At 34.7% G+C, this 14117-nt stretch overlaps 1 protein-coding gene across 2 annotated transcripts in view; it reads right to left on the bottom strand.

Moving 5' to 3' along the window:
• Positions 1–14117, bottom strand: part of uba7 (ubiquitin-like modifier activating enzyme 7) — a 91214-nt gene that overhangs the window by 59277 nt on the left and 17820 nt on the right. Inside the window, exons 15-19 of one of the 2 annotated variants that reach the window (XM_087258169.1) lie at positions 12771–12967; positions 11041–11105; positions 8984–9179; positions 4754–4828; positions 1258–1456 (exon numbers count right to left, since the gene is read on the bottom strand). In XM_087258169.1, coding sequence (XP_087114295.1) covers positions 1258–1456; positions 4754–4828; positions 8984–9179; positions 11041–11105; positions 12771–12967 — 732 coding nt within the window. Of the gene's footprint in view, positions 1–1257; positions 1457–4753; positions 4829–8983; positions 9180–11040; positions 11106–12770; positions 13954–14117 lie in introns of those variants that run through there. The other variant, XR_015494312.1, reaches the window with a different exon arrangement.

Below are 14117 nucleotides of genomic sequence, written 5' to 3'. Positions count from 1 at the left end.
ACTAGCTCAAACTATTTAAACTATATGTCTATTTTTACTTTACTTTTAAGCTATATGTAAATATAAACACCTACTTTACAAGAAAACTGTCTAGTGACCACTTGCGAGAGTGGTTTCCAACCTTTTTTATTGCCTAAAACCCCCTTTTCCCCCTCAACATTTAATGATATTATCGCTCATATACAGTTGAAGTCAGTATTATTAGCCCCCCTGAATTATTAGACTGCTTGTTTATTTTTTCCCCAATTTCTGTTTAACAGAGAGCAGATTTTTTCAACACATTTATAAACATAATAGTTTTAATAACTCATTTCTAATAACTGATTTATTTTATCTTTGCCTTGATAACAGTAAATTATATTTTACTAGACATTTTTCAAGACACTTCTATACAGCTTAAAGTGAAATTTAAAGGCTTAACTAGGTTAATTAGGTTAACTAGGCAGGTTAGGGTAATTAGGCAAGTTATTGTGTAATGATGGTTTGTTCTGTAGATTATCGAGAAAAAATATAGCTCAAAGGGGCTAATAATTTTGTCCCTAAAATGGTGTTTAAAAAATTAAAATCTGCTTTTATTCTAGTCGAAATAAAACAAATAAGACTTTATCCAGAAGAAAAAATATTATCAAACATACTGTGATAATTTCCTTGCTTTGTTAAACATCATTTGGAAAATATTTTAAAAAGAAGAAAAAAAGTCGAAGGGGGCTAATAATTCTGACTACAACTTTAAGTTTGCAGTAAGGTAAAAAAAATGCTGTTTTCAAACAAATGGTATGTTTATTACTACATCTTGATATGTTTATGCACAAATATTTGCCAATTTTTTTAAAGTTACTTTTCAGTAGCTGTGACATCCTCGTTTCATTTTGGGTATGTGTCAATTATTTTGCCTTGCGCCTTGGGCTTGTCGCTGCATTTAGGATGAGTCCTCTGCAAATGTCTTATTAATTTGGATGACCTCATGCATTCTGCTGGTTTAAACACTGTTGAATGATTCTTGCAAAGACTGATTGATGCGATTATACATGAACCCCTATAATGGTATGAACCATTATAGGGGCGGTCAAATGTATGTTTGTATTATCTTTTATTTTATTTATTAATATTATTATTTAAGAGACAGATCAGGACTATTTCTCAGTATTTTAGGCCTGACATGCCCCCATAAATGCGTTTTTGACGTTCTTCAGGGGGGATCAAGCATTAATTAGGTAATTCGCACCCTCATTTTAAACCTAAAATAAAAAATCATACCTTCCTCTTTTCTCTCCTCGTTTTCCTCATTCAGCTGCTGGTCGGTCACAGCTATCTTTACACTAGATTTTGGTGTAAACTCTGGCACTTTTACTCCCTGAAGAACGGTCTGAATATCAGCACGATTTCTTGATCCTGTAATCCCATAAATCTGTGCATATAAATTGGCAGCCGCGATGATGAAATCCATATGGGTGGCCTATAAAAAGAGAGATAACAGTATTCATCTCTAACGCTGAAATGCTTTTATTGTAACTGGCAGCAGGCATGGGCAAAAATACACTGAAATGTATTTTAAAATAAAATACCAAATACATCAATTTTACGTTTATCATAATAAACTACAAAATACAGCAGCCACAACAAGTATCAAAATAAACCTGTATTTTGCATTTTGAAAATATTACAAAATACTTTTACAAGAGAGCATGAAATGTCTTCCCAAACATTTTATCAATAGGCATATTGGATCAATCCCTTCATTATAAACTGAGTTAGTGAAGTAAACAATGTTTGACAGCAACAGCATTTCTCTGAGCAAGTTTAAGTCAGCTTCTCTGTCAACTCATTCACCTTTACTTCTCTACATTAGTATAAACTTTTTCATTTTAATATAAATTACTAAAGAAAGTCCTGTCTCGAAGATGATCTCTTTTATCAATGTAAAAACCATGTAACGCAGATAAAGAGTTGGTATACAATACTCTTCATTGTGTTTCCATCATTTGCGTGGCCAGTAAAATTGGCACCATCTTTTAACAGTCTTATTTTTGAAAAGGGTGATCTATGAAGTAGTTATTTACATTTTTGTTTACATAATTTTTCAAAATAAATTTTTTTGCAATTGAAATCTTCAATACTTAATTTAAAAAACATTATTTCTGAAAACTACTAAAGTGTTCAGTTTTAGTACAGTAATTTCCATACATTATGTTTTTGCAAGTGTTCTCTTCAATGCACAGCATAAAATTTGATATCTCAAAAAATTGAGTTATCAGTTTTTGCAAAGTCTGACGTTTTTGACCAGTCTGTTGAGACTGGAGTATTATTGTATATATATGTCTAATATACTGGATTGTGCCACTTTGACATCTTTAGACAAGCATCTTTCCTCTTCATTAACTATACCTGCAGATCAACTACTGGCATTTGAATCAACCAATCAAGTAAAGATATCGCCACTGTAGAACTTATTAGTATGTTGTTGTCTACAGTTGAAGTCAGAATTATTAGCCCCCCTAAATTATTAGACCGCTTGTTTATTTTATCCCCAATTTCTGTTTAGCGGAGAGAAGATTTTTTTAACACATTTCTAAACATAATAGTTTTAATAACTCATCTCTAATAACTGATTGATTTTATCTTTACCATGATAACTGTAAATAATATTTTACTAGATATTTATCAAGACACTTTTATACAGCTTAAAGAAACATTTAAAGGCTCAACTAGGTTAATTAGGTTAACTAGGCAGGTTAGGGGAATTAGGCAAGTTATTTTATAACAGTGGTTTGTTCTGTAGATTATCGAGAAAAAATATAGCTTAAAGGGGCTCATAATTTTGTCCCTAAAATGGTTCATGAAAAATTCAAAACTGCTTTTATTCTAGCTGAAATAAAACAAATAAGACTTTCTCCTGAAGAAAAAATATTATCAGACATACTGTGAAAATTTCCTTTCCCTGTTAAACATCATTTGGAAAATATTTTAAAAAGAAGAAAAAAAATTGAAGGGGGCTAATAATTCTGACTTCAACTATACATCAGCAATCCATTCAAAACTACTATTATATGTGCAGGTTACTTATTCTCCCTAGAGATTTCAGTTCTTCTTTACTGGAAGAGTCTCAGTTTAACCCCATAGTAACATAGTTTTGACTCGTCAAAAATCCAATTCAAGATATCTACAACTGTAATTCGACTATTAATAAATTAATTAGAGATATCTTCAAATATATTTGTAAATATCTCTAAATATGATGAATTAAAGACATCTCCAAATGTATTATGACTAGTAAAAACTCAGAGATATCTCTAATTACAATTGTGACTAGTCAAAACTCATTTAGAGATATCTGCAAATATTTTTCAATGGAAGTCAATGGAGGAATATGACTAGTCATAAGATATTTGCAGATATCTCCAATCTGATTTCGTACTAGTACAATTGTAATTGCAGATATCTCTAATTGTTACTCTGACTATTCGAATTATAATTATGACAAGTCAAAATATAATTAGAGATATCTCTAAATATATTTATGGAGTCAGAACAAAGATTTAAATGCTAAAAAGGATTGCCATAGAGATCGCTTCTGAACAGCGCAGCAGCGATGACGTAAGCGTGCCGAGGCCCGATATGGTGTGAGCGCGGGCCGTCGGGGGAGACGGGAGGGGGGACAAGCGTGCTTTGGCCCGGTTCGAGGCAACTGTACCTAGTGTGAGTACGGCCTAAATCACACTGAACTCAGCTAAACTGAGCTGAACTGAACTTAAACACTAAAAACTGAACTACACTGTTCCAGTTACTATGACCATTTATGTGAAGCTGCTTTGACACAATCTACATTGTAAAAGCGCTATACAAATAAAGCTGAATTGACTTGAATGTGTGCAAAATTTCCATCCATACTTCAAGCATTGGTGACCTTCTTAATCAATTTTCTGTTCTGATCTCAAGCCTAGGCAAATAACTGAGAAAGCAGCAATCTGAGGCTTCATTTTGATGATGTCCGTCATCATGTAGACTTCTTACAAAGTATTTTACAGTATTTAAAAAAAAACACAAGACACTTAAGTATTTTAATACAAAACATTAAGTCATTTTCACAAACCCCATCAAATACAAATTTCTAAATGCTATTATGTATTTAAAATAGGTATTCGAAATACGTGTACCATAAATACTGTCCATCCCTGATTGGCAGAAATAAACTAAAGGGTGGAAAAAGTTGGATCACAATCACACACACGACCAGAAACAGAACTGCAGGAAATGACGAGAGGAAAGTGTGTAGAGCATTCAAAAAACAACACTTCCCAAAACGAGTTCACCTTTCAATTTAAATAGGCTGTGATGAGAAGAGAAGAATTCCTTTAGGGGAAAACTGATGCTGATAACGTTTATAAAGAACCAAGACAATGGAAACAATGGGTCATAAAACTGAATAATGGCTACAAAGTATGCGTTTGCATATTGATAGAAGCCTAATTAAAATATTCAGGAGTGTTTCTACAGATCTCTGAACGTGTTTCTGTGAAAAGCATGATCTGTTTGCTAATGTGTCACTGTGTGTTCATCTGTGTGAGTGTGTGTGTGAGGGTTTGGGGGTTTAACATGTTTTCTCTTTGCTTTGTTAATCTCAGGTGATCAAGATCAGTATCTATTTCACAGCAGGAGAGAAACTGTGAGTCGTCTGAGGTTAGAGATTACCGTCTGCAGGGGATGATGGGAGATCACGGTGCTTGTATGCAGAGATTAAGTGAGTAAAACTTACATTGTTAGTGTCAAAGGTCAAGGCGTGTGGACATCTCTTTGCACCCATCCAAAACGGAAGTCCAGAGCTTGTTAGCTAAGGAGGAAAAAAAGTGTTTTGATCAATAATACATACATACATACATACAAGAGTGTGTATGTGTGTGTGTGTGTGTGTGTGTGTGTGTACATGTTTTTGTGACATACCAGGACACAAATCTGTATAATGACAGGTATGACACAGGTATTACAAAAAGGAGGTGAAATATGAGGACATTGGTGACGTCCTCATTTCTCAAAATGCTTATAAATCCTACAGAATGAGTTTAATCAGAGAGTAAAGCTGCACACAGTCTCCTCTCATGGTTGGGTTTAGGGGTGGGGTGGGGTGAGGGCAATATAATATAGGGTTTGAACAGTATTAAATGAATGGAAACCTATGTAATGTCCCCCTTTTTTTACAAAAACAACATGTGTGTGTGTGTGTGTGTGTGTGTGTGTGTGTGTGTGTGTGTGTGTGTGTGTGTATAGCCAATTAATTATATATATATATATATTGCTAATAATAAATAAATGTGTCTATATGGCCCAAAATATTATATTATATTATATTATATTATATTATATTATATTATATTATATTATATTATATTATATTATATTATATTACAACATTGTTATTAATGATATATTATTTAGGTATATTACACTAACAATTATTCTTTTTTTAATTAAATTAAATATATTGTCAATTAATGACCATTATGAGAAGTATAAAAAAAAATCAGTTAAAAACTAATTCATGTATAATTTATATTTTAATATTGTAATTATAGATTTTTAAATAATTTATGTATAAAAATATATGTTATATTGTTGCTCATTATACAAATATATATGTGTCCATTTCTAATTAAAAATATTTTTGAAACATTTTGAATATTTAACATGTTATATAAGTCTATTGTTGTTATATTTATTATTATATGCAGGTTAATTAATTAAATTATAATTTTAATTAAATGTTTGTCTGTTTTTTTTGTAAAAAATATATAATACATACATACACAAACACACATTTTGAATGTTTGCATTGATTAAATCATATTTAAAAGTATTTATTTATAATTTTACAATAAATCTACATAAATGTTTGTCTACGTTTCAAATAATTATGATATTAAAAAGTCTTGAGAAATTGAATTTAAAAACAAAAAATGCAAATAAAAGTGGTTTTTATTTTATTTGTAGTTATTTTATTTTAATTTGTTTATTTATGAGAATTTTGGTTTATTTTGATACATAACAATATGGTTGAAGACACTAGTATGGATGGATGGATGAATGGATGGATAAACACAGACAGACAGACAGACAGACAGACAGACAGAGGTCAGAATTAATAGCCCCCCTGAATCATTAGCCCCCTGTTTTTTTCCCCCCAATTTCTGTTTAACGGAGAGCAGATTTTTCAATACATTTCTAATCATAATAGTTCTAATAACTCATTTCTAATGACGGATTTATTTTATCTTGACAGTAAATAATATTTTACTAGATATTTTTCAAGACATTTCTATACAGCTTAAAGTGACATTTAAAGGCTTAACTAGGTTAATTAGGTTAACTAGGCAAAATATTGTAATTAGGCAAGTTATTGTATAATGATGGTTTGTTCTGTAGACTATTGAAACAGCTTAAAGGGACTGATTATTTTGAGCTAAAAATGTTTTTTTTTTTAAAATGTAAACTGCTTTTATTCTAGCCTAAATAAAACAAATAAGACTTTCTCCAGAAAAAAAAAATCGAAAGTATTAGATATTATCGAAACACTGTAAAAATTTCCTTGGTCTGTTAAACATCATTTGGGAAACACTTAAAAAAACGAAAGAAAAAATTAAAAGGAGGGCTAATAATTCAGACTTAATCTGTAGATAGACAGACAGACAGACAGACAGACAGAGTTAACTAGAGTAAATATGCAATGGAAGACGTCTACATGTGTTGTGGGCCAAATGGAAGCCCAGCAGCCACTAGTCACATGCTGATGTTAAGTGGACATGATTGGACACCATAAAGCCCATGTCTCCAAGCCATTTGCTGAGACAGACAGAGTAATGACTTTTTCATGTGTGTGTTCAATACATTTTAAACAAATACCACGAGAAGCTTTAATAAAAGAGCAGACTAAAAGACCAGACAGCAGGCCTATTCCACTAGTTTAAGAGGAAGAGTTGTCTCTATTGATCTTTACAACCATTTTCTGCACTCCAGGAAAACTTTCAACCGACTTCTCTGAAACTGTTATGCAAAGCACATCCCAACCCTAGGGGAACTTCATGATTTATTATTCACTAGCACATTAATGGTCAAACCCTCAAACTGAACTGTGGTCTACATTCCCATTTCACATCCGCAACTTCAGCTTTTTACAACTGATGCATCTGGACATACGAGATAAAGGACTTTTCAGAGTTTCAAAACCTGTCCATATCACTCTTACTCAGAATGAATCTTTATCTCTGTGTGCACATGCTGATGCTATAGATCATCCATTCTTTTACACAACTACACACTCCCTGTTGAAATTTCCCTTTTAAAAAAATAGTTGCAATCTGCAATTTAGAAAAAAATAGTTTCTCATTATGAAGATTTTTGTACTTAATATTAATAATAATGATATGAATTCAATTATTAAATTGCATATAAAGAATGACTGTAATTGTAACTCATATCATGCCTTATAAACTTGTGCTGACCTGCTTCAAATCATGACCAAAGCACATAGTTGTTATAGACAACAGCGCCGCCTGCTGGTTTAAAGGGATATTAACATTTTTGACCCAAATATTTTTTTTGCTATTTTGTGATACAGCAAACCACAAAACCAGACATAAGTGTCAGTTTTTTAAAAATTGAGATTTATATATGAAGAGTTCAGAAGTAAAAACCGTCTGAAATTTAGTTCTATTATTAGCATTTATCTTAGGATCCTATGTTTGTGTTCAGTTTGTCTTCACTTTAAAGGCAAAGCAAAGAACATATTATTTGCCATAAAAGAGGGTTTACTGAACATACTCACTGGAGCTTTAGAAAAATGTCCACTTTAAGAGAAAATTTTAGACGGAATTTAGAGTTTTTTTGCATCAGAACTCTTCACATTATCTTAAAACTGAATAAATATTGGGAGGGCATTCGCTGCATAAAAGGTGCTGGATAAGATGGCAGTTCATTCTGCTGTGGCGACCCCTGAATAATAAAGGGACTAAGCCGAAAAGAAAATGAATGAATGAATGAATGAATATTTTTCCATTAATTTCCATTTCTTAGTATAGGACAATATTTGGCTCTCCTTTAAAGCTGTATTATTTTATTTTATTACCATTATTTAACCAGGAAGTCTGATTGAGATTTAAAATCTCCTAAAACTCCCCAAACCATTTGGATTTCACTATTACAAATCACTATATTGCTACAAACCTGGATACAAACCTCTAACCACCGACTTCCACATATTATTATATTCATCATTATATCTAGGTAATCACTTAAAATATTACAATTCTAATTAAATGTTTGTCTATTTTCAGTTCACACACACACACACACACACACACACACACACACACACACACACACACACACACACACACACACACACACACACACACACACACGCACATTTTTAAAAGTATTTATTAAAAAATTTACAATATATAATATATCTACATAAACGTTTGTCTACTTTTCAAATAAAACATACAATTTATGAACAATTTGATAAAACAAAATACATATATACATATACTTTTTTTTCAGAAATATATAATGATATAATATATTTTGGGAAAAAAGGATTTTCTATTGTATTTTTGATTATTATATTTTTATTTTCATGAGAATTTATGAGAATACTAGTGGGAGTCAATGCCTTCAGGTTTTTAGCATTCTTCAAAATATATTTTTATGTAATTAAAAGAACAAAGAATCTGATTAAAGTTTGAAACAAGTAAAAGCTGAGTAAATGATGGCAGGATTTTCATTTTTGGTTGAACTATACCTTTACAATAACCAAATGACTCACCTCTCTGGGTCTGCGTTATTTGCAGCAGGTTGGTATATTGCATTTGTTGGGAGAATTTGATTGATTTCTCAGTTTATTAGTGTTTTTCTATTTGCTAATTTTTCCTGCAGGTCTCTCTTGCACCTTTTGAAAATATATACTGATATAAAGCCAGACTCTGTGTGTTACCTGGTCAGGAGGAAAGCAGTGCAGCAGTTGTCTGATGTGATTGTTGTAGAGAGTTTCCCATTGTCTGCGGGCCCAGCTGATGCAGTCTTTCCAGTTCTCAGGCCAGTCATCGCTCAGACTCCTATAGACGCCCTCCAGCATCTCCACAGCCTCCACATCTCCACGGGCCACTGTACGATCCACAAACCCTGGGTCACTGCAGAGATGATGGACCAATATCAGTATATGAGGAGCAGGGTCAGAAATACACTTAAATATAGACATCTTTGCACAAAAAATATGGCACAGAAATCAAACTTGAAGAGGAATGCACATAATTGCAGCATATCTTTACACTGAATTTTGAGGAGAGACGAATTGGCTGTGTAAAGATGACTTTAAAGGGATTTTAAAATGACCTAAAATGCCGTCATTTACTCACCCTTCACTTCTTAAAAACATATTGGATTTTCATTCTTCTGTTGAACACAAAAGACGATATATGGAAAAAGCTGGTAGTTGACCTCCACAGTCGTTTTTTCTACTACTGTCGAAGTCTATGTGTACCAGCAACCAGAATTCTTACAAATAAATTATTTTGTGTTTAGCAGAAGAAATAAAATCATAAAGATTTAAAACCACATGACAGAGAGGATGAGGTAATATCCATTTTTGGGTGAAGGCACATCATTTGCTGGAACTGATTTCCAGGGGCATTTTAACCTTCATACGTGCAAGTCTTATTAATTTTATCTGTGTTGTCTTGTATGTAAATTATTTAAACTGAACCAAAAAATTGCATGCTAACGGTGCATTTCTGGGACCTTATTTTAAAAAGGGAGTCAGGACTGTAATATTGTGACAAAAAAATCTTATCATCGCTTGTTGATTATTCATGTTTATTAATACACTGTAAAATCCAACAGTCAGATTTATCAAATTAAATGTGTGTGGGTAACTTAAAATATACTGAAAGTTAAGTCTACTCATTTGAAAAGGGTTTTGAAGCCAGTGTTTAGGGTAACGAGTTATTAAATACCTTATTACTTCAAAATAAATGGAGTAAGCTCACAGTACTCTTATACTGTTAACTCAAATGATTTGAGCAGATTCATTAAACCGTTTGAGTTGCCTTAACTTATTGGGTTTTACAGTCCTCAGTTGGTTTGAGTTTTCTTCATGTATTGGGTTTTACTGTGCTCAAATAGCTTTGTTTACTCAAATGGATTAGGTTCACAGTACTTATTAGAATTAGTTTTTGAACTTAAATGGTTTCTTGCAATCAGTTTCCTCAAATGGTTTTAGCTACCATACAGAATACATACACATTGCTTTTGTTTTGTTAAAAGCCTCTCCTGTCAAAAGCTTTTAATTATTTTATTATTTTATTTTCCCCCCAAAACATTGAATAAAATTAATTGAATTTAATCACTAAAATTATTAAATTGATTATATACAAATGATCAAAGCTAAAATTGAACTTTACTTCTTCATTTTGTCAAGTTAACTTTAAGTAAACTAAAAAAAACAGCTATTCAAAAATAATAAATTACTAAAACTTAAACTAAAATAAAGTCAGCAAATACAAAAATGTAACACTAATTCAAAATATTAACAGAAACAATGATAGTATAACAATGATACGATTGCAAAAATGTCCTAAAACTTATTCAGCAAAGACAGCTGTGGAGTTGGGTGGGTTTCCTTCCTAAACTTCACTCACAGGCTGCAGTTTGCTGACAGCCAGCAGGAAGTAGTTGAGATTAAGGCAGTTTTTTGCTGTGGTATCAGCCTTCAGCACACAGCACCTCAACATCCTGCACAGCCGCCTCTTTATAAACATCCTCCACTTCATTTCAGATGGAAAAGGCATTTAACGGATCTCAATTCGCAGTTGACACTGGTGGCAGGAAGCCCGAGGGCAGCCTGGGGTGGCTCTTATAATGGACATGATGGAGTGCAGTGTTGAGCAAAACCTCTGAAAACGGCAGAGCCTCTTCACCTTATATTTCCTCAATGCATTTGCTTTTATTTCACATCTACATTGTTGGCTATAACTAAATTGCATGCATCTGTACCTGAGAAAGTTGTTCACGTTCTGTGCTGTTTGCTTGAAAAGTCCTTCGAAATGGTCTCTGGCCCACTGAAAATGATAAAATATTAATTTGTGATTCACAGACATAGATAGGTTTATGTTTGACAGAAATGCAAAATAACCATTAAATTATCAAAGATACTACTCATAACCTTAAATAAGAATAACAGCATTTAGACATCATTTGACAATATGAAAGCTAGATAAAAACATTATAAAAGCAATAGTTTTCAAACCTATGCTTCTTCTACCCCCACCAATATTTATGAAAAACGTAAAAATATTTTAAATATTAAAGCTGACTTTCAATCACAACCAACCAAACAGCCAGCCAACCAACCAACCAACCAACCAACCAACCAACCAACCAACAAACCAACAAACCAAACAGCAAACCAACCAATTAAACAGCCAGCCAACAAAGCAAGTAAACAGCCAACCAACCAACTCACCAACCAACCAGCCAGCCATCCAGCCAACCAACCAACCAACCAACCAGTCATACAGCCAACCAACCAACCAACCAACCAACCAAACAGCCAACCACCCAAACAGCCAACCAGCCAACCAACCAACCAACCATCCTAACAGCCAACCAACCAACCAACCAACCAACCAACCAACCAACCAACCAACCAAACAGCCAACCAACCAACCAAACAGCTAACCAACCGAACAGCCAACTAAGCAACCAACCAACTAACCAAACAGCGAACCAACCAACCATCCTAACAGCCAACCAGCCAAACAACCAACCAACCAACCAACCAACCAACCAACCAACCAACCAACCAACCAACCAACCAACCAAACAGCCAACCAACCAACCAACCAACCAACCAACCAACCAACCAACCAACCAACCAACCAACCAACCAACTAACCAAACAGTGAACCAACAAACCAACCAACCAACTATCCAAACAACCAAACAGCCAACCAGCTAACCAACCAAACAGCCAACTAACCAATCAACCAACTAACCAAACAGAGAACCAAACAACCAACCAACCAAACAGCGAACCAAACAACCAACCAACCAACCAAACAGCCAACCAACCAACCAACCAAGTAACCAAACAGCCAACCAAAAAAACCAAGCAACCAACCCATCAACCAACCAACCAACCAACCAGCCAGCCAGCCAGCCAGCCAGCCAGCCAGTCAGTCAACTAACCAATCATTTTACCAACCAACCAGCCAACAAAACAAAACAAAACAAAATAAAACAGAACAGAACAGAACAAAACAAAATAAAACAGCCTCTTTAAATGTTCAGAACTTTCTGAATTTCTGAAAAAAGACATCAAAGACCTGAACATTTAAAAAGACAGAATTTTCTATAAAAGCCCAGAATGTACTTGATTTACACTGTACAGAATGGTAGTGTTGATGCTAATATCGCTATTGCTCTATGTTTTCAGGATGAAAGGTACCATCATTGTGTACACAAAGGTACACATTTGTGCCTTAAAGGGTCCATATTGGAACCTCCGAGATAACTTTTGTACTTTTTACCTTTGAGGTCCCAATATGGTCCTAAAATGTATTTCTTTAGAAAATATACCGCCCCAGTGACAGCTCTCATAGCTTTATTTCTGAGAGTATACTGTATGTGTGAATGGATCTTTAATCAGTATTTGGAGTAACACAGGACAGCTTTGCTCAAAAATGGAATAAATCATACATTTATTGTAAACATTGTCCTCTCACCTGTAGTGTGTGCTCTATACGGTGAGGGAAGTTCTTGAGTGTGCAGATGGGAATGGCTTTCTGTCCTCCAGATGAGGAGCGTCCGTATGATTCAGTCAGGCGTGGCACTACAACCATAGTGTGGCCTTTGCTACCCAGAGTTCCTCCCTCCAGCATGGGCTTTTTGTTTCGCACACAACATTGGTCAAGATAAACCCCTAATGGACAAGGAAAATAAAAGTTAAGACAGCTAGTTAAGTTTGCTTTCTTGTTTTAGGTGTAGGGTGCTTTCACATCTGTGGTTCAGTTCATTTGGTTCGGACCAAGGGCAACAAATTATACATTGTAGCATTTTTCTGCCATTTTTGGTTCCTTTTTACACCACACTGATTGCTTTGGTCCGAACCAGTTGAAAATAACCAAAAAGCAGTCATGTGACAAAATCCACATCATTCATTGGCCAGATGTTTTTGAAGGTATTTCCTAAACTGCTTTTTGATTGGTCAGAATTAACATGTGGGAAGTTCCAGTGGAGCTCCCACAAGCAAAAAAAAAACCCGACAGACACAAAATGACACTTTTGACTATGGAGAGACGACTGTGCTGGCTGATTGTGTCCCTCCTCATAGTATGCTATACAGTGTATATGCATCACTTTAGACAAACTATACATTTTGAGAATGAAGCGCGGCTGGAAAACAATGTTTTAATGCATTGCAAATGGCGAAGGTACATTGCAAATCACTTCAGGAGGAGGCGTGAATTAATTTTGCTAAACTGAGACATGGTCAACTTCTGGAAATGTTACCAACAGTCCATCAGGTAATGTCTCTGTCTCCAGGGATCACTGACGGGGCTCTCTGCTGATGGGGGGGGGTCACAAATTGAGGAGCGGGGAAGGAAGGCGGGGTGGAACGACAACGCGGAGAAGCCTTCACAAACTGAGGAGCGGGAAAGGGGGGCGGGGTGGAGTGACAACGCGAATAGGCTTCACAAAGTGAGGAGCGATCACAAACCGAAAGCGGCGAGAGTGTCAAAGTAGCCAGAAGTCATTAATTTCAATGAGAACTGGCTGCGAGAATCAGCGTGGCGCGTCTTCTCTGGTGTGAGCGTCGAGGAGAGTTGAAATCAAGACAACTTTATGGTATAAGCTATTCAGCGGCAAGCAATCAGAATGAAGTAGTCCAACGCAGATAACACAGATCTGTGAACTTTGGTTCCGACCACAGTTGTTCCCAAGAGTTTGAATTATTAAAAATTGTGACGACGCGGGGCCCCCTAATCACGCGGGCCTCCCCGTGGTGTATGCCCTGCGGGCCCATCCACTACGCCACTGTCTGTCTCTGTCTCTATCTCTGTCTCTGTCTC

Source organism: Danio rerio, chromosome 6 (assembly GCF_052040795.2).
Source record: "Danio rerio strain M-AB ecotype USA chromosome 6, GRCz13ab, whole genome shotgun sequence".
NCBI classification, from domain to species: Eukaryota; Metazoa; Chordata; class Actinopteri; order Cypriniformes; family Danionidae; genus Danio; species Danio rerio.
The sequence above is the reverse complement of the archived record's forward strand: the minus strand, read 5'-3'. Positions and strand labels throughout refer to the sequence as shown.